General features: G+C 54.7%; 1 protein-coding gene across 8 annotated transcripts in view; it reads right to left on the reverse strand.

Annotated features, from left to right (window-relative positions):
- Positions 1-298: 298 nt before the first annotated feature.
- The window catches only part of ZC3H18 (zinc finger CCCH-type containing 18), a 65586-nt gene continuing 40375 nt past the window's right edge, over positions 299-25509 (reverse strand). For 5 of the 8 annotated variants that reach the window (XM_058440392.1, XM_032156224.2, XM_032156223.2 and 2 more), the window contains 11 exons: positions 23334-23602; positions 10070-10261; positions 8959-9084; positions 8241-8345; positions 7558-7701; positions 7040-7105; positions 4500-4660; positions 4163-4362; positions 3428-3524; positions 1700-1796; positions 299-1178 (listed from right to left, as the gene is read on the reverse strand). In XM_058440392.1, the coding sequence (XP_058296375.1) occupies positions 980-1178; positions 1700-1796; positions 3428-3524; positions 4163-4362; positions 4500-4660; positions 7040-7105; positions 7558-7701; positions 8241-8345; positions 8959-9084; positions 10070-10261; positions 23334-23602 (1656 nt within the window). In that variant the 3' untranslated portion in view covers positions 299-979. The remainder of the gene's footprint in view (positions 1179-1699; positions 1797-3427; positions 3525-4162; positions 4363-4499; positions 4661-7039; positions 7106-7557; positions 7702-8240; positions 8346-8958; positions 9085-10069; positions 10262-23333; positions 23603-25509) is intronic. The other 3 variants (XM_058440393.1, XM_058440394.1, XM_058440395.1) reach the window with 1 other exon arrangement.

Here is a 25509-nt window from a genome sequence, read left to right on the forward strand (position 1 = left end):
GGGCTTGGGGCTGGGAGTCAGTCCTGGACCTCCTCCCCTCCAGCAGCTCCACGGCCCCTGCAGGGAAAATACCTCCACCTCACGGACCAAGGAAGACCCAACCCAGCCCCCCGAATGGGGAAACTGAGGCGCAGTGCTCTCCTGGGCTGCGTCTGAAGGCAGGAGCTGCTCCACAACCGGCACTCCCGGGGAGGAGGCGCGTAGCCACACCCTTCCCCCCAGTGGCTCCCGAGTGCTGGGCAGAGTGCAGTGCACGACAGAGGCAGCCCCGGCTGCACGTGGGCAGAGGGCGCACACACCACGAGGGCAAGGACAGCTGCTTATCAAAATATTTTATTTTAGGAGACCCCTCAAAAAAAGACCCTCCACATTAGACAGACGCCCCAACACCACCCTTGGCCTTTTTTTGGTCTTTTCTGTATTTTTTCCTCTTTAAATCAACTAAAACAATTTGATGCTTAAAATAAAAGACAGGAAATATTTCCTGATGAGACTTTAGTTGAGAATATAGATATATTTCTGATTCGGGGGAGGGTAATCGGGGGCGGGGGAGAAGAAGGTGCCACCAGTGGTTCGCGAGGTTCCGTTTCTCAGCTCAGGAGGGAGCCTGGCTGCCTGGACCCAGGCTAGGGACCCAGAGATGGGGCTCCACAGGCCTGACCAGGGCCAGGGAAGAAGACGGTGGAAGAGGAAGAGAAGGCGGGGCTGGCGGCTGGGGCTTGTAATTTACATGAGAACCGTGCTGCTCACTAGCGCTGTCTGTGTCTGTCTGTCCTGCGGGACTTCTGCTCTGGGGAGGGAGGCTGGGATTCAGCGTCGTTGTCATTTCCTGTGTGGCTTCTTTTCCAGCTGAGAAACTTTTTTTTCTTTTTTACTTTTTAAAAAGAATCACAGCCAAAATAAGACATTAACTGCAAAATCCAAAATGGCTGCGCTTACCCTATGTATAAAAATGCGTCCAGTCTGGTCGGGGCACGGCCTATGCTTTCCCGGGAATCTTGGCCCGCTTGCGTGCAATAGCATCCTCCACGGCCTTCAGCTGTTTCAGCAGCTCCTCCCGCCGTGACAGCGTGCTGGCCTTCCCTGATTTGGTGCTGGCGGCGCCGGGATCCGATGCTTTGCCGGGCACGCTTGTGACCTTGCTGGAGCTCTTGGACTGGGGTGACAGCTGGCGCTTCCTACAAGGGGGTGGGGAAGACCTTGAGCCCCCAGAAGCCGCGTCTCCAGGTGGAAGGGGCAGCGCGGGTGCCCTCCCTGTAGGGGAGCTTCCACTGTGTCCTCAGCGGCCACCAGGACAGGCAAGGGGCTCCCTGGATGGCCAGGCTCCCGCTGCCACAAGGCGGCTGGTCCTAGCCACCGGCTCCCAGGCTTTGTGGAGCAGACTGGGAGGGTCCTGGGCTGGCCCCACACAACCTCCCGTTCTTCTTCCCACCTCTATGCCCAGGGCTCTTTGCCTAAGGGCATGCGGAGCAGACGGCGGCCTCCAGCCTCAACCAGGACAGGAGCGTGTGTGTGGGGGTGTGTGTGGGGGTGGGGCTGCAATTCGCTGTCCCTGCCCCTCACCCCGTCAGACCAGCAGAAGCTGCAGTGATGCCTCCGGCCTGGCCCAGTGCTAGCCCTGCTGCTGCTGGCCTCCCTGGGGATGAGGCTGGGGCTAGCACCCTCGGTGTGCCCAGGGCACATGCTGGGTGGGACTCACCTGTCAGCTGGGGCTGCAGGGGCTTTGGAGTTCTGGCCTCTCTGCCGCTCTGGCTTCGGGGAGCCCAGTCTCCCACCTGACTTCCGGTCCCGAGAACCTGGGTGATAGGTACAGAGTGAGACCACCGTCCTGATTTACAGGGGATGGCAGTGTGGGTGGCCTCACTGATGCCAGGAACTCACTTCTAAAGCCTGAGGCTGCTTAGTTCATCGCCTTCATTTTTATAAAGAAATAAAAACAGGAGAGCCAAGTAGAAGAGAAGAGAGCTGTGGGTACCAAGGCATCTGGAAATGAGGCTGAGGCCAAACCTGGGCTCCAGGTTCCACCAAGCAGCCAGTATCTCGCGCAGAGAGACAAAACTCCTTCCTAGCTTTGAAGAAATTTATCACATGGGTCTTAAAATATGGAACAACAACAAGAAAGACATGGCAGTAAAGAAATACAAGTAAAGCCGAGAGACCAGGAGTGTTTCACTCTGGCAATGTTAGGAGGGAGGCGCGGCAGCCGAGGCGGGGTCCACTGCCTAGCGCAGGCCCAAGGCTCGTGCATGAACGAAGGTCCGCAGGACTCCAGTAGCCCTGGCTCCAACCCCAGGCAAGGGCAGCAAGGCTGTTCCAGACCAGCCACACAGGGCACAGGCCCTGGACTTAGGGACAAAGGTGAGCAGCTTCCTCTTCCTGTGCCCGACAAACCCAGAGAATTGCTTGGGAAGGGGTCTGGAAGCCCCCTGCCTGTTCCCTGTGTCTGGGAATGTCTGTGCGGGTGGCCAGGCCCCCTTGTCCTCTATTTGGTTTGAGCTCCACCCATCAAAGCCAGCCAGGACAATCTCTCTGTCTTTCCATCTGGGCCCCAGCTCTTGGGGTGTGGTCAGGATGGCTAGGGGTCCCCGAGGCCCTTTCAGGTCTATGTGGCTCAACAGTAACACAGACACTATCTGCCTTGTCACTCAGTCCGCAGGAGCCCGGGAGGATCTCCAGAAGGCACGAGGCATGTGGGTCCAGCTGTCTTCCGTCAGCCAGACTAAAGAGATTTGCAAAAATGGAAAAACCAATGCCACTCCTCCTCATGTGTTGTGGAAAATATATTTTGCAAAAATGGCACGTGTAAAAAAAATACAGTTGCTCTTGTTGCCCAAGCTGCAGTGCAATGGCGCAATCTCAGCTCACTGCAACCTCTGCCTCCCGGGTTCAAGCGATTCTCCTGCCTCAGCCTCACAAGTAGCTGGGACTACAGACGCACGCCACTATGCCCAACTAATTTTTTGTATTTTTAGTAGAAACGGGGTTTCACCATGTTAGCCAGGCTAGTCTCGAACTCCTGACCTCTGATGATCTGCCCACCTTGGCCTCTCAAAGTGCTGGGATTACAGGCGTGAGCTACCGTGCCCGGCCTAATCTTTGTATTTCTGGTAGAGACAGGGTTTTACCAGGTTGGCCAGGCTGGTCTCGAACTCCTGACCTGAAGTATCTCCCGGCCTCAGCCTCCCAAAGTGCTGGGATTATAGGCGTGAGCCACCAGGCCCGGTCCTGTTATTTTTAAACAAACATTTGAAACCTTTTCTTCGTTTTAGTTTTCAACACCCTAAATACCGACAGGTGTCATCTGCAAGTGAGATGTTTTCTGGACCCTCCTCCTACTTGTTAGGAGCTACGGGGTCTGAGACCCAGCTGCTCCGCATCCCCAGGCTCCCGCCCCTCTGCCCTGCCCCCTAGGGGCTGGGAGGCTCACCTCGGTCTGGAGATGTGTTGGCCCGCTTGGCTGGAGGAGGGCTCGGCCTGTCCTTGTCTGATGGTTCATAGCGCTTCCGGCTTCCTTTATCAGCCGCCTGGGACAAGAGAGAGGCCGATGAGGACGGCAGGGCCAGGAGCCAGCAGCTGTGTCCTCGCCTCAGAGGCCATGGGTTCCTTGCCAGCAGCCTGCTCTGCTCCCAAAGGTCCCACCACACACCCATGAGACCCTGTAGCCCCGAGTGAGGCCTCCATGACCCGGACCAAGGGCGCCCCCACTGTGCACTTGGGGCCCTTCACGTTCCACGGGAAGCACCCTGCAGGCCTTCCTGCTCCCCACGGGGGCCACTCTAGGAGGACCTGGGACCCCTGAAGCCAGGCGTCTCGGCCTTCCAGCAGAGGACAGGCATGCGTCCTGCTGAGGACAGAGGACAGGGACCGAGGCTTCCTGTATTGTGTTGAGACTGCCTGGCAGGGAATGGCGGCCACAGGCACAGAGAGAACACCCTCTCTGTTCAGAGAGAGGCCAGCAGCACCCAAACCTCCCCAGATGCTCACACTTCCTGGCCCAGGCCGGGAAGATGGAGTCTCGCTCTGTTACCCAGGCTGTGCTGACACCTGCAAGGCCCCACTGGCCCTCACTCAGGCTCCGTCCCCCAGGAGGAAGCTGTCTCAGGAAGCAGATGGACCCAGGCCTAGAAGCTGGGGCAGCCACCAGGAGGGCCCTTGCCCTCACCTTATTCAACAGTGTCAACTTGATCTCCTTGTGGGCCACAAATGTGCCCTGCTGGGGCTGCCCGGGGGGTGCCTGCTGGGGTGTCGAGGGCTGCTGGGAGGACTTCCCCCCTGCTGGAGGTTTTGCAGATTTGGGTGGTTGTGTGGACGAATCCCTTTTCCGCTTTTCCTCTTTAACACCGTCTTCTTTCTTAGATTTTCCTACCAATGATAAATCCGCAGTCATGGGGGTACTGGTGATTTTCCCATGGCCACACCAACAGCCAGGCAAAGTCTGTGCTGATGCCGCCCTCCTCCCCCGGGAGCTGCTCCCAAAAGGTACCAGGGCTCCTGAGTACCTTTCTCCTTCCTGGTCTGGGCTGGGGCCGGGGACCGAGAGCTGGCTGAGGACACGGGGCTAGCCAGGTCCGCGTACATGTCCTCCGAGTCCACGCTGTGTGCAGAGCTGCTGCTCGACGTAGCACTGGACACTGAGGAGACGCTGCTCACGCTCAGGGACCTGGACACACAAGCACATCTCACCACAGCCCAACCAGACTGGAGGGAGGGGCCGGCGGGGGGTGCTCCATGGTCCACTTTTACCCAGTGTCCATTTATGGATCACGTACCCACAGAATGTGCGATTTTGGGGGGCACTGGGCAGTTCCAGGGTTACACAGTAAGGGACGTCCCCATGGCTGGGCCAGGGCCCCATTTCACTAACGAATCTCAGGTTGCAGCCAGGCACGGTTGCTCACGCCTATAATCCCAGCACTCTGGGAGACTGAGATGGGCAGATCTTGTCATGAGCAATGGGGTCTGAGACCCAGTTGAACTGACGTTGGGAGTTCGGGACCAGCCTGGCCAACATGGTAAAACCCCATCTCTACTAAAAATACAAAAATCAGCCGGGCATGGTCGCGGGCGCCTGTAATCCCAGCTACTGGGGAGGCTGAGGCAAAAAAAATCGCTTGAACCCGGGAGGTGGAGGTTGCAGTGAGCCGAGACCATGCCATCGCACTCCGACAAGAGTGAAACTCCATCTCAAGACGAACAGAAAACAAAACGAATGTCAGGTTGCTTGCTGGGAAGGGAAACAGGACTGAGCTGGCCCAACAGTGGCAAGGATGGAATTGAAGCAAAGTCCCTGTGGCTTAGACACCCGTGACACAGGGAAGACAGCCTCAGCCCACAGGGAGACTAAAAACGCAAGGAGCAATTCCGCAGTCTCGGGGAACGCCTGAGGGCCACGTGGCAGACACACTGCGAACGGCAGGTCTGTAGCTCCGCTGGAGTACACTCAACATGGACACACAGCACACAGGACTGGCACCTGAGTCTGCCCTGCCCATATGCTGCTTGAGAAAACACCAACCAACCACATCTCTTAGGTACGTTGGGTACCGGAGCAGGGAATGGCGGAAGGTAAGAGAACCATTTTTTTTTTTTTTTTTTCAAAAGTCAGGTCTGTAAAACATTTCAGACCTATTAAGAAACATTTAGGCCAGGCGCGGTGGCTCACGCCTATAATCCCAGGAGTCTGGGGGACCACGGTGGGAGGATCACTTGAGCCCAGGAGTTTGAGGCCAGCCTGGGCAACATAGCAAGACCACGTCTCTCCAGAAACAAAACAAACAAAAGAAAAAAAAAAAGTGTGACAAATATATAAACCACCTGCTGCCTGGAAATGAAAGAGCTCTATGCAAGGAGTCCAAGGACTGATTTAATACTTTCTTTTAAAACAACTAAATAGCAAGAATCCTTTTTTTTTTTTTTTTTTTGAGACAGGACCTCTGTTGTCCAGGCTGGAACGCAATGGCGTGACCACAGCTCATTCAATCTTGACCTCCCAAGTAGCTGGGACCATAGGCACACACCACTATACCCAGCCAATTAAAAAACATTTCTGGGCTGGGTGCGGTGGCTCACACCTATAATCCCAGCACTTTGGGAAGCCGAGGCGAATGGATCACCTGAGGTCACGAGTTCAAGATCCACATGGTAAAATCCAGTCTCTACTAAAAATACAAAATTAGGCTGGGCACGGCAGCTCACACATGTAATCCCGGCACTTTGGGAAGCTAAGGTGGGTGGACTGCCTGAGCTCAGGAGTTTGAGACCAACCTGGGTAACACGGTGAAACCCTGTCTCTACTAAAATACAAAAAATTAGCTGGGCGTGGCAGCGTGCGCCTGTAGTCTCAGCTACTCGGGAGGCTGAGGTTGAACCCGGGAGGCGGAGGTTGCGAGATTGCGCCATTGCACTCCAGCGTGGACAACAAGAATGAAACTGTCTCAAAAAAAAAAAAAAAAAAAAAAAAAAAATCTTTTACTGTGGAGATGGGGTCTATGTTGCTCAGGCTGGTCGTCAAGTCCCAGGCTCAGGCAATCCTCCTGCCTTGGCCTCCCACAGTGCTGGGATCACAGGTGTGAGCCCCCGCGCCTGGCCCACAAAGCTTTTCCATGTATTCTCTTCTCAGATGTTTTTTATCGGCTTCCCCACCCGCTCAGGCCGGTGCCCTCGACAGGTGTGATAGGTCGCGCAGGCCCAGCCTCTGCCCCTGCTGGGCTGGAAGCTGCTGGCTCCTCCCCAGGTGCAGGTGCTCTCTCAGGGTGCTGGGGCATCAAGTCAGCAGGGCAGAGGCACCTCCTCCTGACCTGACTATCCCCGAGTTTGTGAAGCTGTTTTTGTGGTGGGAGGGGGTCTCCCTATCACGAGTCCTGGCCCATTTTCTCCTGTGTCAAAGCTTCAACCACAGCCTTCCACAGCCCTAAGGTGATTCAGATCCAGAAGGGCCCCAGCCCGCCTGTGGGAGACAGCCCAACCCACACTGCTGCTTCTGAGACTTCCTGGCCCTGACGGGGAGGGAGAAACAGAGGCACAGGGTGACGGGGATGACCTGGATCGGGAGCTGGAACCACTATAGCTGCTGCCACTGCCACTGCCGCTGCCGCTTAGCGTCCGCCTGTAATACAAGCAACAGCGGGGCTCAGGGGGCGTGGCCTCCGCAGCCCCTCGCGGCCTCCCCTCCCCACCAGCAGCCCTGGCTCCAGACTGGCCTTGCTCCGCCTTGGAACAGGGTCTGGGCCTGTCTTCCTTTAGGTGCAGTGTTTTGTCAAAAGATAAAAAGTGCAGTCTCTCAGGGGCAGCACCTTCCAGCGCAGACAGGGGCCGTGGCGGGAAGGCCTGTGCTCCCTGCCACGCTGTCCCTTCCCCTTCATGCTCCACAAACACAGGCTCAGGGAGGGGACACGGCAGGTTCCCGGGTAAGGGCTCACTGGGTACTACTGCTCGGCTGGGGGGCGCCTCCCACCACCCGGCTCTGGACCCTGGCACTCTGGATTTCCAGCAGTGCCAGCATCATAGTGGCACCAAGAACATGGAAAGCCCGAGGGCCCCGGACGCCGGAGTGCTCACCTCCTGGGGGGGGTCCTGGCTGGCCGCTCCTTCCTCCTGGCTTCCCGAGGGTCTCCTGGCTTCGTGGGCTCGGGGACAGGAGCAGTGGTTTTGGTGGCCTGTGGTGGGGCTGGAGGCGGGGCCGGCTTCTTCACTGACTTCTCCCTGTGAGACAGGGAGGTTCGAGCAGGGCAGGGCTGGCGGACGAGGCCCCACTGGCCTACATCCCCTTTAAATGTACCCACACCTCGGGGAACGACACTGCATGCCTGTGACGCTAAGTGAGCACGCTCATGCCTGGACATGGTTCCCCACCCATCGGTGTCAGGGTGCTTGGGAACGGCTTCAAAGCCCCCAGCAGCCCTTCCAGGCTCCCCTCTAACAGGCAAGAGCTACAGGCACCGCCAGGCAGTGGGGAGGGCAGGCTAATAGGAAGACCCCTTAAGAACACCCAGCTGCTGCCACGTCCCCAGAGTTGTGCTCCGTCCCCAGGGCTCCCGAGGGAGTGCTGCTGTGTAAGGGCAGCCCGTGAGAACAGGGGCTGTGCCCAGTGCCCCCCAGCCCAGTCACCCTCTGGGGCCAGCCCACTGAGGCATCCTCACCTCTTTGGTCCCAAACACAAATGAGAGATAGAGACGGAGGGAGGAGGCTGCAGCCTCTGGAGGCCTGGCCGGCCAGGACTTGCCCACAGGCCGGGCACTCACCCTGCTTTCCCGGGCGGCGGGGCTGGCTCTCCCTTGGTTCTGATGGAAGGTCTATGCGGGGAAGGTGTTGGGGACGGGGACGGGGACGAAGAGAAGGACCGGGACCTAGGGGAGTGAACAAAGGTGTCAGAAAGGGCCTGGGGGTGTCTCTTCACCAGCCCAAGCCCACTGAGGACCCACCCAGACCCATGGAGAAGGCCACGAATTTCCATTTATGTGCCTCAGGTTTAACTTCAGTTCTGGACCGTTCTGTGATTTGCTAAAAACACAGGCCCAGAGTAGACCGGAGAGTGTGGAAGGTGTCAGCATCCACTGGCGGGTCCTCCGGGAGGCAAGTGCCATGTTCATGTCTGTGCAGGACAGGAGGAGACAGGCTCCTTGGCAGTGGGGCAGCAGCACAGCTCCCATAGAAACACCCGCAGGACAGGGCTGGGTCTGGCCCCTTCCTCGGCCTGTCCCCTGAGGACTGGAGTGCCTCAACTCGAGGATCTCAGGCTGTGGCCCTCAGTGACAGCACGTATCTACACAAGGACGAGGGCCCGCAAGGCTGGTGTTTGGCGGGGGACACAGGACATGACCCCCTGGCCATCCTATTTCAGCTGCCAGCAGGGACTTTCAATACCCCAAGGCGCTACTGGTGCCACAACTAAAGCCACATCCGCAGATGCCCATGCTCAGTGCACCTGCCGAGGGCCCTTCATGGGCCCTGGGGACATACCTGGACCGGCTTCCTGAGAACGAGCTGTGTCTGGAAGAGCGGCTGGAGTAGGAGCTGTAGGATGAAGACCGGGATCGTGACCGGGAGGAGCCAGAGCCGGAGTAGGACGATGACCGCGAAGATGACCTGGGGTGGGCGGGAGGGAGCATGGCGAGAAGTGAGAAGGGCCCTCCCTGCCCCACACGCCCTGTGCTGACCTGCTGCTCTCCGGCACAGACCTGAACGCAAAGCTACACACATGCACACAGACGCACACATGCACAGCTACACACGCACACAGATGCACAGCTACACACGTGCCAACAGCTGCACACGTGCACACAATGTACAGCTACACACATGCGCACAGACGCACAGCTATACATGTGCAACAGCTGCACATGCGCACACACAGATGCACAGCTACAAACGCACCCAGACGCATACAGCCTCCCCCAGACACTCTTCAGTCCCATCCCTCCTCAGCGGAGGACGGCGTTTAGAAATCAAGACCTGGGCACGGGGTGTGCCTGCTGTTACCGGGTGACGCTGCCTGAGTGGACACAGCCAGGATGTGTGCGCTGACCCAGCTCACATGGGGGTCTGTGTGTGTCTAACTGTCCATCTGCGTCCACTTTCAGTGAAGCCTGGCCTCCCACCCACACCTCGTGTTCTTGCCGAGCATCGTGGGGTCTACCCCGGCCCCCTACTTTCCGTCATCCCTCACTCGGGAGCCAGGCTCCTGTGTGCTGAGACCAGGACTGTACATGGAGGGGCACAGCTTCAGGTCCAGTCTGCAGGAACAGATGGACTCACTGGGCTCCAGGTCTGTGCGTCCTCCCGCACCCAGGTGCCCCTCCCTCCAGCGTGGCCTGCAACTCGCTGGGAGCAGTCAGGCTCAGTCGCCGGTGTCTGTGCCCCATTTGGGGTCACTGCATCAGTCCTACTTGGCATTGATGCTCTTTGCTGAATGTATAAACGCCAGGTTAGTCTCACTGACTGGTCTGCAGGTAATGACGCCACAGCAAACAGTGGGGCTGGGGTATTCCCCACCTGACCCAGTGAGGTACACAGTGTTCAGCTGACAGCTCCAAGGTGCTGACACCCCAGCCTTTCCACAAGCCCTCCTTACCTGGAGGAATTAGAGGCAGAGGCTGACGAGGCTGATGTTTTCCGACGCCTTCGAGCCCGGCTCGGGGAGACCGACACCCCGAGTTTCTTCTTGGGAGACTTGGATCGGCGCCAAGGGTCTTTCCACTCATCTGCTCTCTTCACCTGCGGCCCCGCGGTGGCGGCCTCCTTCTTGGGTGGCTCAGCTTGGCGGCTGAAATCACAGAGGCATTAGCAACTCTCGGGCCACCTTCCGCTTCAAAACAATGCTGTGTGTGACAGCAGCGGGGGAGACTATGGATCTCATACCTGGCTTATTTAAGGATCACCTGAGAAACAAAGGGTCCTAACGGGAAAACAGGCCACTCACAAAACCCATCACCACACGGACTTGGGTGATGTCCATGGCCCTTGGCCCAGTGTCTGTTATTCAGGGGAACACCCAGATTTCTCCTGAACCAGAATGGCAGTTACTTTTTGTGGGTGTCATTACTTACTTAATTTCCATCTTCCCAACTACGCTGTCAGCTCTAGGAGGGACAGAGATGGTGTCTGCCGTGTCTAATGCTATCTCTAGTGCTGATATACTAGTAGGTTAATAATAAATACTTATGAAATAAGCCCGGGTATGGTGGCTCACGCCTGCAATCCCAGCACTTTGTGAGAACAAGGCGGGCGGATTACTTGAGGTCGGGAGTTCCAGACCAGCCTGGCCAACATAGTGAAACCCGTCTCTATTAAAAATATAAAAATTAGGCTGGGTGCGATGGCTCAAGCCTGTAATCCCAGCACTTTGGGAGGCTGAGGTGGGCGGATCACGAGGTCAGGAGATCGGGACCTTCCTGGCTAACGCAGTGAAACCCCATCTCTACTAAAAATACCAAAAAAATTAGCCAGGCATGGTGGCAGGAGCCTGTAGTCCCAGCTACTCGGGAGGCTGAGGCAGGAGAATGCCGTGAACCCAAGAGGTGGAGCCTGCAGTGAGCCGAGATTGCGCCACTGCACTCCAGCCTGGGCGACAGAGTGAGACTCCGTCTTGAGAAAAAAAAAAAAATTAGCTGAATGTGGTGGCGGGCGCCTGTAATCTCAGCTACTTGGGAAGCTGAGGCAGGAGAATTGCTTGAACCTGGGAGGCAGAAGTTGTAGTGAGCTGAGACTGTGCCACTGCACTCCAATCTGGGTGACAGAGCAAGACTTCTCTCAAAACACAACAAAACAAAACAACAAAACAAAAATTAGCTGGGTGTGGTAACAAGTGCTTGTAATCCCAGCTACTAGGGAGTCTGAGGGCAGGAGAATCGTTTGAACCCAGGAGGCAGAGGTTGCAGTGAGCTGAGACTGCGCCACTGCACTCCACACTGGGCAACAGAGGGGATTCCATCTCAAAAAACAAAAACATCCAAACACAAATGATATTAAAGTGACCCCTTATACATAAATCTTTATCTGACTTTTTAAAGGGTAAACTCCTGAGCAATGGAATTAATGGGTCAAAGGAGATACACATTTTACACGTTCTTGGTAGGTTATCAGATATTTTTTCCTCGTTCAGCCAGCAGCGTGCAGTGCCAAACCTGGGCTCGGTGTCACCCCTAAGAACCACAACCACCACCCAGACACAAACTAACCCAAAATCCTGGCAATTGTATAAGCAGAACGTGGCTTTTTTTTTTTTCTTTTTTAGAGACAGGGTCTTGCTCTGTTACCCACATGGGCTGGAGTGTGGTGGCATAATCACTGCAGCCTTGAACTTCCAGGCTGAAGGGATCCTCCCACCTCAGCCTCTTTTTTTTTTTTTTTTTTTTTGAGACGGAGTCTCGCTGTCGCCCAGACTGGAGTGCAGTGGCGCGATCTCGGCTCACTACAGGCTCCACCCCCCGGGGTTCACGCCATTCTCCTGCCTCAGCCTCCTGAGTAGCTGGGACTACAGGCGCCCGCCACCTCGCCCGGCTACTTTTTTGTATTTTTAGTAGAGACGGGGTTTCACTGTGTTAGCCAGGATGGTCTCGATCTCCTGACCTCGTGATCCGCCTGCCTCGGCCTCCCAAAGTGCTGGGATTACAAGCATGAGCCACCACCCCCGGCCAACCTCAGCCTCTTGAGTAGCCAGGACTGCAGGTGTGCACCACCACACCCAAGACCACCACACCCAGGTCACTAAACATTGATTTGAGGTCTCCCTATATTGCCCAGGCTGGTCTTCAATTCCTGGCCTCAAGTGATCCTCCCACCCTGGCCTCCGAGAGTGCTGGGGTTATAATCTTAAGCCACCATGCCTGGCCTGCAAACACATTTTAAAAAGCTGTTTTAGTTCCTGTGTTACTGTGACTGGGATTCTCCGCCCTACGTCTTGCTCACCTCTGGCTCTGCTGTGGTAGCATCTGCTTACGTCACACGACAACACATGAAACCACCAAAACCATCAATGTTTATGTTTTCAGAGCTTGTTTAACCAACCGGCCGGCAAACACGCCTGCTATCTGCTGAGAATGCAGGACGGGGGCAGCTCCCCACTTAACACTGTCCTAAGGACACGGACACGCAACATCACAGCTTCAGCTCCTGTACGTCAGCCCAAAACCCCAAGAGCTATTGCCACATCTGGGTGTCTCCTGGAAAAGTAATCCAGGAAGGAAGCAAACACCTGTCTGATGATCCTCCCTGTCACAGGCTACTAGAGAGCTACTTTCACCTTTATACTTCCTGTATAACTCTCATCCTAAAAACCCAAGAGGAAACGGAGCACCAATGAGTCACAGGGACGGTGCGGTCCTTCCAACACAGGGAGAGGGAACGGGCAGAAGTCAAGGCGTGGTCGGGACCACCTCTTCTTCGGGTGAAGCTGTAACAGCATGTGGAGTCCTTGCTGCGCTGAGGGGGAAGGAAAAACAGCATCTGCTTGCCCCCTGCCATGGCATGGAAATAAAACCAGCTGAGGTCCAGAGAGGCGGGTAGTGCAGGCCTCCACGATCTCAGGGCAGCTGGTGCTTGCCCCCCAGAAAGAGCTGCTCATTCCCTCTGGAGACAATGATACCAAATTTCACAATGAAGATGGCCAGAGGGAGGCCCAGCAGGGGTCAGTGAGGTCTCTCCTTCTCTGGGCCAGGGCTGTGGACGGGCCTGTACCATCTTGTCACTGCACAGCGCGCTTCCGCTGCCGCCGGCTGCACCACCTTCCTTCTGAAGTAGCTGCTTCCAGGCCCATGGAGCAAGGAGGTCCTATCCAGCAAGTCCATGTTCCCATGTGTGGGACGTGGTAGTACTGATTTTAACGAGGATGCAGATAACCATTTTTTTCCTTTTTTTTTTTTGAGATAGTCTCTCGCTCTGTTGCCCAGGCTGGAGTGCAGTAGTGCGATCTCGGCTCACTGCAAGCTCCACCTCCTGGGTTCACACCATTCTCCTGCCTCAGCCTCCCGAGTAGCTGGGACTACAGGCGTCCGCCACCATGCCGAACTAATTTTCTGTATTTTTAGTAGAGACTGGGTTTCACCGTGTTAGCCAGGATGGTCTGGAACTCCTGATCTCGTGATTCGCCCGCCTGAGCCTCTCAAGGTGCTGGGATTACAGGTGTGAGCCACCGCACCAGGCCCATTTTTTGTTTGTTTGTTTGTTTTTGTTTTTGAGATGGAGTCTCGCTCTGTCACCCAGGCTGGAGTGCAGTGGCGCAATCTCGGCTCACTGCAACCTCCACCTCCCCGGTTCAAGTGATTCTTCCACCTCAGCCTCCTGGGTAGGTGGGATTACAGGCGCCCACCAGATCTGGTCTGGCTGATCTCAAACTCCAGACATCAAGCGATCCACCCACCTCGGCCCAGATAGCCATTTTTACTTTTGACTTTATTACTACAGTGACTCACCAGGACAAATGATCTGGGATCAGCTTTACAGTAATGATGTAAAACTTCCTTTTAAAATGTGTTTAAGTTTAAAAAGTAGACCAGATGCACTGGCTCACGCCTGTAATCCCAGCACTGTGGGAGGCTGAGGTGGGAGGGTCGCTTGAGGCCAGGGCTTTGAGACCAGCCTGGGCAACACGGCAAAACCCTATCTCTACAAAAAATACAAGAATTATCCAGGCATGGTGTTGTGGGCCCGTGGTCAGTCAGGGGCTGAGGCAGGAGAATCACTTCAGCCTGGGAGGTCAAGACTGCAGTGAGCCGTGATCGTGCCCCTGTACCCCAGCCTGGGCAAAAGGGCAAGACCCTGTCTCCAAAGGAAAAAAGAAACAAAAACAAAAACAAAAACAATAAAAGTATTTAAAATATGCAAATACATAACAAGCAGTATCTGGATACAGAAAACTATGCAAGTGGGGGCCAGGCACAGTGGCTCACACCTGTAATCCCAACACTTTGGGAGGCTGAGACAGGCAGATCACTTGAGGCCAAGAGTTTGAGACCAACCTGGGCAACATGGTGAAACCCCGTCTCTACTAAAAACACAAAAACTAGCCAGGTGTGGTGGTGCGTGCCTGTAATTCCAGCTGCTCGAGAGGCCGAGGCATAAGAATTTCTTGAACTCTGAGGCCAGGTGTGGTGGCTCACGCCTGTAATCCCAGCACTTTGGGAGGCCGAGGCAGATGGATCACGAGGTCAGGAGATTGAGACCATTCTGGCTAACGTGGTGAAACCCTGTCTCTACTAAATATACAAAAAAAATTGCCCGGGCGTGGTGGCGGGCGCCTGTAGTCCCAGCCACTCTGGAGGCTGAGGCAGGAGAATGGCATGAACCTGGGAGGCGGAGCTTGCAGTGAGCCGAGATCGTGCCACTGCACTACAGCCTGGGTGACAGAGCAAGACTCTGTCTCAAAAAAAGAAAAATTATGCAAGTGGCACAAGAATCGGATGAGTCTGGGAATTGATCTGTGTTGTTAAGTCACATCTATGGATTCCGAGAACCAAATATAAATGAACTGTGCCCCAGCTGGTGTCTTTCTCCAAACCATGAAGATGGCTTCGGTCGTGTGTGCACAGCTCTGGCGGTCAGTTCCAGTGGCATGTGTCTTGGGAGGCTGAGCGAGTGCTCATCCAGAAAGCTCCACGTGCGAAACGGTCATGTGACGCTGGGGGGAGGCAGGGACGGGCGGGTCCGAAGGGCAGAGCCGGTGCTGGGAAGCAGCTCCAGCCTGGCCATCTTCCTCGTGCTCCCTTCTCCTGCTTACAGTTTCCCAAACTTTACAAAATCATTGTGTCTCACATTTATTACAGAAAACATCTCAAATGTTATTTAAGGATTTTTCTATTTCTGTAAAGAAAACCATTTAACGGTGTTAACTCCTACATGGTCTCAGGAATCTTCTAATAGTTTTTTTTGTTTTTCTTTCAGACAGAGTCTCGTTCTGTCACCGAGGCTGGAGCTCAGTGTCGGCTCACTGCAACCTCCACCTCCTGGGTTCTAATGATTCTCCTGCTTCAGCCTCCTGAGTAGCTGGGACTACAGGCACGTGCCACCACGCTCAGCTAATTTTTGTATTTTAAGTAGAGATCAGGTTTCACTGTGTTGGCCAGGCTGTCTCGAACTCCCAACCTCAGGTGATCCACCCACCTCAGCCGAAAAAAGTGCTGGGATTACAGGCGTGAGCTACAGCGCCCGGCCTTGTAATTGTTTTTATGGTACATTCTCATCTCTTAGGAAAGGTCTGGCTGATCCCAGGCTGGAGGGAGGAGCTTGTGGTGTCAAGACGCAGCCAGGAGGTGCAAGGAAGAGCCCTGTGTGCACCAGGACGCCATAGGAGACGGCTGGGATGGGAACCACGACGAGAGAGCTGGGCTCAGGCCGTGGTGCTCTGGAGTCCTACTGCAGGCCAGCGCCTCTGACCACTGTGCCTGCAACCTTAGTCCTATGGTGGCTAACAGGTTGCACTTGGGGCAATGGGGCTGGGACCATTGGGCGTTATCTCCACTGTGCTTTGATGGCGAGTCTCCAGGCCCCAAGGCTGCGGCAGAAAGCAAGGCTGAGCACTGGCTTTCCACAGCCCAGGGACCCGAGGCATGTGCCCTTCTCTCGGCAAAGGATGTCACCCCAGGGGACATCCTGATTAGACTTGGAAAAACCAGGCAGATACAAAATAAACTAAACCAAAACACACAACATGGGTGCCCCAGGACAGCCCACCGTGTGCGGCTCAGCTCCTTCACAAGTGGGGGCATGCACGGACAGAGCCAGGGTGGGCTGAGAACGCTCGCAAGGGATGGCCCAGTCAGGAAGGCCCACCTCCGAGCTGGGCCAGGACAGATCTGGAATTTGCGTGAACACTTCCAACCGGAGGGAAAAACCCTCTAGATGGCCTCTGACTAAGGAAGTAGCCTTTCCCGCAGCACAGGGCCTGCGCTATCATCTGGCCCCCATTCCCCGCTGAAGGCCACAGGAGACTCTCTAAGGGGCAAAGGTCAGCTCCACCACCAATGCAAACATGCCAGAGGCAGACAAAACCAAGGGCCCCAGGCTGGCACACTCATAGCTCACGCCTCACCGACGCCAGCAGCCACACGAGGCGCCACAGACGCCAGGCTGCTACAGGCCACGTGTCCAGAAACTCCAACCCGAGCAGCTGCCAAGTTTGGGGTCAAAGGTGAAAAAAGGATAAAAACGCATGAAGTCTCTTTCCTCAATCAAAAGAGCTAAGCATCAATATCAACAAGGGAAAAGGGAGATGGGAGCCTACGGGCCTCCTCGGGCTGAGCCTGCTCAGAGGCAGCTCTGGGAGCACCTCCACAGCAAAGCTTCTCTTCTGGCTTGTTCTGTGAGTGCCTGGGGAGCATTTAGCTACGGGCCACATGCTCTGCCCACCTCCCTTAAAACGGAACAGAAAAAGCCCAACGCAGATCTGGAGTGCCAGCCTCATGTCTTTACCTTTTGCCAAAAAAAAAAAAAAGTGGAGTCCAATGTATGGCCTGAGTGGCTGTCACCTTCTCTGTGACCTGTGCAGAAGGCCACACGGCCTCACTCACACCTGCAAGAGCCAGTCTCAGCGCAGAGCAGATACAAACACCAGCAACTGCGCCTTCTGTGCGTTAAACTGCACATGAAAATCCCTAACTCCACTAGTCCCTTACCCAGAAGGTTGGTCTAAAATAGGGTTTCTTAACTTTTTTGGGGGAGTCACAAATCCCTCCGAAGAAGACTGTGTAGCATGGTCCACTCCCAGCAGAGATCTTGAGACTCCTGGGGTGCCTCAAACTGGCAGATGAGAGGGCTCAGCCCAAATAACTGAGCATGGAGCAGCGGCCCAGGAAGCAGGCGCCCACTGGATGGGCCGCGAAAGTGGCGCGGACACTGCGGTGTCCAGAACTTACCAGGGAAGAATGAGAATGAAGAGCCTGGGGTGAGTAGGTGGTGGAGGGCGAGTGCTTCCCATCTCAGGAGTCCACCCCACAACCCCAACGCAGGAGCCTGCCTAGCTCAAGCCCTGAAGGGGCACCCAAAGCTGCAAGGGTAAACCTGGAAGTTGAACAGCTTGGAGACAGCAGGCAGCCCAGACAGCTCCCGCTGGAAGGTCCCCAATCAGTGTTTACATTTCTAATGACAACGACTAGCCAAAGAGCATCGTAGTGACGTGCCTCGGCTGTGAGCACACCCATCAGCCTAGCTATAAAGATTAGAAGTAGGTTTCACAAAAGGGACCGCCCCCTTAGCTCTACAGATGCAGTTGATAGAATTGATTGAAAGGTTCTGCTCCAATCATTTTAAAATAGCCCAGATGGAGGAGCGGGTAAGCCTCAAAAGGCAAAGCAGGACGAAGAGAGCCGCACAGCTCCACCTCCAGCTGCAGGTCCAGGGGGAGCTGGTCAGGAAGTCCTGCCAGAGATCCCGACGGGGACAAGCTAGCCAGTAACTCCCAGAGCCAAACAGCTTAGGCAGTAAGAAAGAACCTCAGGAAAGAAGGGTATTAGGTTAGAGATAAGGAAAAGAAAGGGCTCCCCCATGGACAGATGGCTGGCCATCAGATGGCTCAGGGCGGCGTTTCCTATTGCGGCTCAGCATTCTCCTTCCCGGGGGAGGCCCTCAACTCTACCCAGGACATCCACGGCACCCAAACAGTGGCCGACTCTCGCTCCTCCCGCTGCATGACCGTGCCCCCTCTCGTGAAGCTCGGGGTGGTGAAGTGTCTGCTCTAACGACCTTGGGCCGCACTGTAGACGAAACAAAAGTGACTGCGCTTCACTAGGGTGTAGCCCCCATGCAAGGCCTAGCCCCAGTGCAGCCGTGCCAGACACTGCAGAGCCCCTCGTTCGTGTTCTGCTCAGCAGCTGAAGGCAGAATCTTCCCAAATGGATCTCCCTGGGTAAAACTGTGTCATTTTCTTCCAGTTTAGGTGAGAAAAGTTCTTTCTATCCACCTAATGATTACAAACTCCTAACCTGCCAAAGGCCCACCCATTCAATACGTGTATTACTGCAAAGGGAATTCAGCTGCTCCTGAAAAGGCAGCCAGGCCAGTTCTGGCTGATAAGGGAGAAGGAAGCAGGAGCACTGGCTGGAAATTCTGCGCTGGGGAAACCCTTGTCCTCCAAGCAGGTAGCGGGCCTGGCAGGGCTCCCGCAAACGTGAGTGAAGCCAAGACCGGGGACTTCCCAGCACCCGGAAGCTAGCTGAATGAATCCAGGCAAGTGATGCAGAGAACGTCAGCCCTGCTGCTGGCAGCTCGGAGAAGGGGCTGAGGGCAGCCCCAGGAGCACAAGCAAGTGCTTCAGGAAGGAAAGAAAGGACGTGAACCTTGCAGAAGGGAAATGAACCAGGTCAGAAACAGGTGGGAAGAGCTGCTCGGCCTGGTTTGGTGAGAGTAGCTGTGTTTGATTTTAAGAAAAACTCATTTAGCACAGAGTTTCCTGAACCCTAGCTGTGAGCCCAGATCAGGCCAGAGAACGTCTGAGCACCTCCCAGTCCCTTCCCGAATGTGAGACTCCTCTGTGAAGCTGAGGGCTCGGGGGCTGGCGATGGCAACCTGATGCCTGGTGGCCATGCTGGCAGAGGTATCCTCTCCAAGCCTCCTGGTAGCCGTCACCCGCTTTCCTCTGGGGAGGCTGAGCAGACAGGACAGAGGGGCATGGCAGTCGGGAATCTGCCCTCCCATTCCAGGAGTCACTAACGCGTGGGCCACAGCAGAGGAACACAGTCACCTTAGGCATGACGGCCCTCTAAGACGTACCCCAAAAGTACATTCTTGTACACAGAAAACATCCCTGAGATGGAATTACAGACTCCTGACTGGGAAGAGCCCCCGGCTCCTTGGAAGCAGGCAGAATACATGACTAGGGGTTGGGGAAGGGGGTCTGTGGCCAGGCACGTGTGCCCATAAGCCACCCAAGTGGACATGCTGATGGACTCATAAACCCAGAGCCACACAGCACAGTGACCTTCCATTTGGATATCACTGCCTTTCTATGTCTCTGCTTCTAAAACCAAGGATCTGGGTGGCGGGAAAACCCCTATTTTGTGACTCTGGAAAGCAGACTGAATTGGTTCTGTTTGTAGAAATCAATCTGCAATTTTAGCAACCCTGTAACAATCAATTATGACATGCAGGTAAAAGTGTAGGCTGATACCAAATCCAAAACTCATGTACAGCACCCCCAAATGTAAGTGACCACCCCCAAATGTGGGTAAGCACCAACCTGTGCAGGACTGTGGGACAGGCACAGAGGCTGCAACGGGGAGCAGGGCAGACGCTGGTGCCCCAGGACCACCTGCTGAGAGGGCTCCAGATGGGCACTGAGGGCCATGAGGAACAAGAAAGCAGGCTGGCAAGCAGGAGGGGATGGGGATACTTCCCTCTGCAGAGGAATCTGAGCAAAACCCTGGAGGAGGTGGAGGCAGCCCGTCCAGGCAAAGGGAAGGGAGTAGGTGGGGGCAGCCCGTAAAAGGCAGAGGGAATGGAGGAGGTGGGGGCAGCCCGTCCAGGCAGAGGGATCGGCTGGGGGTGTGTGCACACACGGGATGTGTGCACGGGGTGCTGGGCCGCACCTTTGCAGTGGGGTCCCAGGGGAGAAGGCAGCCTTAGGCTGAGTCCACACTGAAAATACTGTGTGTGCTGTAGGGGAAGGGCTTCTATCCAAAAGGGCTTGAAAGGCTGAAGGCGGCGGCACGATGTCAAGGTCAATGCCAGTTTCCCCGTTTGGATGACCATATAAACTTCAAAATGACGTAGAGATTACTGTAACATAAAAGGATCAAAAACGTCTGAAATAGGTCACTTACTCTGAATGTTCTTTAAAAAGATTACTTTGCCTAATGTTAGGAAAGTATGACAAAATACAGCACATTTAGGGAATTCCATTCATTGTGAGCTGGAGAATGAAAACAGTCAAAACTGGTGCTTGCCACCGGCTAAAGCAGCAGCTACAGCCATGAGTGACCCTGAAACAAAGGCCTGCGAAGTCCTGCCTGACAGCTGACTTTCAGAAAAGAGTAGATGACTTGTGTTCCACTGTACACAAGAGCAGGTGTCGTCCAGCCACACGGACAAGATGATGAGGACAAGGGGCTTGTTTTTGTCCCGTGGTGAAAAGCACATCCTTTCAGAGCCACAGTCACAAGTCCTGATGGCTGCCAGGTCTCTGAGGGGGGAGCATGAGAACTGTGGCCCCTCCAAGTGTGGCCACTGCGTGGCTCCAGCCATGAAGCTGCCCACGCCTGCAGGTCTAGCATTATTGGAAGGTGTAGGCCCAAGTGTGGATTTTTATGAGAACCAAGTCAAACAACATCGCTGAGTTGGAAGTACAGACTCCTGACTGGGAAGTCCTGCAGGCCACGGCCCTGGAAGGGTCTCGGGGTGTTTCCCAATAAGGAACTGCCTTGAGCCCTCCTTGCATTTCACCCCCACGGGGACGCTGACACAAACCAGCCCTGAGACGGAGCAATGTTCATGCTCTCATCGACCCCCCCGCCTTTTTTTGAGACAGGGTGTCTCTCTGTCACCCAGCCTGGATCAAAGACCTATGTGTAAGAGCTACAACTATAAAACTCTTAGAAGAGAACATGGTAGTAAATCTTTATGACCCTGTATTAGTCAATGGTATCTTACATGACACCAAAACCATAAGCAACAAAATAGAAAACATTAATTGGAACTGCACATCATAAACCCGATAAGGAACTTGTATCTGGAATACATAAAGGATTCTTACCACTCAATAATAAAAAACAAAAAATGAGCAAAGGATCTGAACAGGCGTTTTCTCCAAAGAAGATATACAAATGGTCGATAAGCACAGAAGAAGATGCTCTCATTATCATCCATCATCAGAGAAATACAAATCTTAACGGCAGGGAGACATCACACCCACGAAGACAGCTGTCATCAACAAGACAGACCACAGCAAGTGTAGACATGGATGTGGAGGGATGGCGCCCTCCTACGCGGCCAGCGGGAATGTAAAAGGTGCAGCTGCTGTGCACAACAGTTTGGGGGTTTCTCAAATAGCTAAACACAGAGTGACCACATGATCTAGCAATTCCACACTGAGGTATATGCCCAAGAACAATGAAAATCTATGTCCACACAAAAACTTGCACACAAATTCATATTCACAACAGCCAAAAGGTGGAAACAACCCAACGTGCATTAACAGACAAACAGAGAAATGCAATGCAGTATATCCATGGAGGAATAAAGCACTGACTCACGCTACAACGTGGACAAATGCTAAAAACGCTCGAAGTGAGAGGCCAGTTACAAAAGGCCACGTATTGCACACTTCTGTTTCTACAAAATGTTCTGAATGGGCAGATCCCTAGAGACACAAAGCTGCTAAGAGACTGGGAAGTGTGGGGAAAATGGAGAGTCACTGCTAATGGGTACAATGTTTCTTCTTTTTATTTTGAGACAGAATCTTGCCCTATTACCCAGGCTAGAGTGCAGCGGTGCAATCTCGGCTCACTGCAACCTCAACCTTCTGGGCTTAAGTGATCCTCCCGTATTAGCCTCCCGAGTAGCTGGGACCACAGTGGTGCACTACCACGCCCTGCTAATATTTTGTATTTTTTTGTAGAGACAGGATTTTGCCATGTAGCCCAGGCTGATCTCAACTCCTGAGCTCAAACAATATGTCCACCCTGGCCGCCCAAAGTGCTGCGATTACAAGAGAGAGCCACCGTGCCCAGCCTAGACTTTTTTTAAACAATTTTTAATTTTTTTTTTTTTTTTTTTGATACAGGGTCTCACTCTGTCATCCAGGCTAGAGTGTAGCCGTGCAATTGTGGCTCATGGCAGCCTCCAACACCTGGGCGATCCTGTAATCCTCCTGCCTTGGCCTCCCGAGTAGCTGGGACCACAGGCTCATGCCACCTCGCCCAGCTAATTTTCATTGTTTTTTTTTTTAATAGAGATGGAGTCTTGCTTTGCTACCCAGGCTGGTCTCAAACTCCTGGCTTCAAGCAATCCACCCGCCTCAGCCTCCCAAAGTGCAGGGTGCAAGTGTGAGCCACCACAAGGTTTCACTTTAGGAGGCAAAAGTGCTCTCATGTTGATTGCAATGACGGCTGCACAACTCTGTGAATATTCTAGAAACCACTGATTGTACACTTTAAATGGGTATGTTGCACGGTACACTAATTATATTTCAATAAAGTTGTAAAAAACACCCACCAAAAACATCATCCAGTACTCTAATGCCCACTGAGGCCCATCCATTCTGCTCTAACAGTCAAGTATATCTGAGGGAAAAAAGGGCGGTCGTGAGCCCCAGCGCCTGCCTGTCTCATGGGTCTCGGCTGTGCCCCCAGCAGCTGGCAGCAAGGATCATTCTGCAACCAAGGCATCCACTCCGCCAAGGAAAAACAGCAGCCCGCCCGGCCCTCCCCTGCATGCTGGCTGCTAGAGTGCCTCACCCTGACCAGCAACACGGACGCCCCACAGCACCTGAGCCCAGTCCCAAGCTCTGGGGGCCAGGCGTGCTTTGGAATTCAGAACTCTCCTGAGAACAGTAACATGCTGCCCAGGGTGTGAGTTACACACCGTGCATGGTATACAAGGGCAGCGCCTATTAAAACACACCAATGTTTGCACGTGGACTGTAAGCATTTTCACATCAGTGAGGTCTTCTAGAATGAGAACAGCCTCCCAGGAGCTCAGGGCAGATGTCACGGCCTTGGGAGTTTCACAGAAAGGCCCTGCGTCGGAGAGCTCTGGGTTTGGAACCATGGGCTCGGGCCGTGGGCCTGCACTGGTCCCCCGGGGCTCCAGAGCTGTGGGCAGCAAAGCGGAAGCGCAGGCCGAGGGGACTAGGTACAGAGCTGCATGCCAGACCTCCCCCACGCCCCTGGGCTTCAGGAAGCAGGGTCTACCTTGGTGGCTGCGGGGAGCGGGGCTTGGGCTTCCCCTTCTCCTTCTCCCGCTCCTTCTCCCGGTCGCGGTCACGGTGCTGCCGGTCCTTCTCGTCCCGCTTGGCTCGCTCACGCTCCCACTCCTCCTTCCTCCGCTGCCGCTCCTTGTCGCGCTCGCGCTCCCGCTCTCGCTCGCGCTCCCTCTGCCGGCGCTCCCGCTCTCGGTCCCGCTCCCGCTCCCGCTCGCGCTCGCGCTGTCTGTTCTCTCTCTCTCGCTCCCGCTCCCTTTCCTTTGTTAAAAAGCCAAACACATGGGGACACCGTGCGTTATTTGGGTGACAGAGGCACTGAAAGCCTTGGCTCCAACACCACACGATCTGTCTGTGTCACAAAATCACACCTGTACCCCACAAACCTACACACAAAACACCAAGTGCTCCCAACTATGACTGAACTCTGTGCGGTGGAGTACAGAGGAGATGGCAAGAGAGAGGCAGGATCAGGGAGCACCCTCAAGTGGGGATCTCATTCCCAACTCTCTCCTTAAAACACAATGTTAAAAACCGGGTCAGATGCCAAATTAGAGCAAACACAAACCAGGAGTGAAATCATCCCAACCGCCAATTCTAGACTAACTCAGGGCAGCAATTCTGCAGTCACAGTCCAGTTACAGACTAACTCAAGGCAGCAATTCTGCAGTCATAGCCCAGTTCTAGACTAACTCAGGGCAGCAATTCTGCAGTCAAAGCCCGGTGTCGTTGGCACAGATAGCCTTCCGCCGTGTGGCCTGGGCAAGTCCATTCGTCCATCCAGAGACGGGAGTTTGAGGCTTGTCCCGGGTGGGTGCAGCCACAGCAGAGCATATGCCCTGCCTCTGGGGCAGAGTGGGCACCCAAAAGGCTGCTCCTGTTCTTCTAGTACAATCCTCGGATGCCCTTTCCAACTTTTCCTCTGCTCTTACTCATTCATTTGCTCTAATATTCAAGGTTAAAACTGAATAAAGTCCAATCACAACGCACCTGATGGGTTTCAAGCTTGAGGCCTCTGCTGGGGAGATGCAGGGTGCACCCTGAGCCTCCCTGCTGCCCCTCCCTCGGACACAGCAGAGAGGAACGCAGTGGAAAGGGATCCCTGGGGCTTTCTCCCACCTTCCAGGGTACCCTGCCCAGGGGTAAGGAGCAGGACCCTGCAGCCCACCTGCAATGAGGAAGCTGCTTTATGGAGAGATGGGGCACAAGAGGACAGAGCAGGGGGACTTTTCCGGCACAATGGGGCCCTCTTCCCTCTGCAAGCTCACCCTGATGGGCTCCTGAGGAGACAGTTGCACCTGGTCCTCAAAGCTCATGACTGTCCCCGCAGTCACAGAACAGGAACTACACAGCAGCTTCTAACTGACCCTTCCCTGGGGCAACTTTGCCAAATCACCCTAACAGCTAAGATGAGGAACTCCCAGTCTGAAGCACATAATTCATCAATACGCTAAACTCTGAGGCTCAGACCAGGGAGATTTCCAGGGAGGAAATCTCAGTATAGACCAGTCTTCCATGAGAGCAGTGAGGTGCAGCAGGCCCGCAGGAACAGACTTAACAAGCTGGCTGAAGTAGAGGAGAACAGGTGCCACATCCTAAATGGGATCACTGAGGGGCGGGGAAGAGTGACATGCCCGAGCAGGGAGACGCAGGCACCCCTGGACACAGGCATCAGTAAGTATACAGGCAAGTCTCATTTTCAAAACCAGGCCGAGCTGGGCACAGTGGCTCACGCCTGTAATCCCAGCACTTTGGAAGGCCGAGATAAGCAGGTCACCTGAGGTCAGGAGTTTGAGACCAGCCTGACCAACATGGCAAAACCCTGTCTCTACTAAAAATACAAAAAATTAGCCAGGTGTGATGGTGGGCACCTGTAATCCCAGCTACTCAGGAGGCTGAGGCAGGAGAATTGCTTGAATCTGGGAGACAGAGGTTGCAGTGAGGTGAGATCAACGCCATTGAACTCCAGCCTGGGCGACAGAGTTAAACTCCGCCTCCAAAACAAACCAGGCCGGGCACAGTGGCTCATGTCTTTAATCCCAGCACTCTGGGAGGCCAAGGCAGGTGGACTGCTTGAGCTCAGGAGTTCAAAACCAGCCTGGACAACATGGTAAAACCCCGTCTCTACAAAAAAAATACACAAAAATTAGCTGGGCATGGTGGTGCAT

The sequence above is a fragment of the Hylobates moloch genome, unplaced genomic scaffold (assembly GCF_009828535.3).
Source record: "Hylobates moloch isolate HMO894 unplaced genomic scaffold, HMol_V3 SCAFFOLD_6, whole genome shotgun sequence".
Classification (NCBI taxonomy): Eukaryota; Metazoa; Chordata; class Mammalia; order Primates; family Hylobatidae; genus Hylobates; species Hylobates moloch.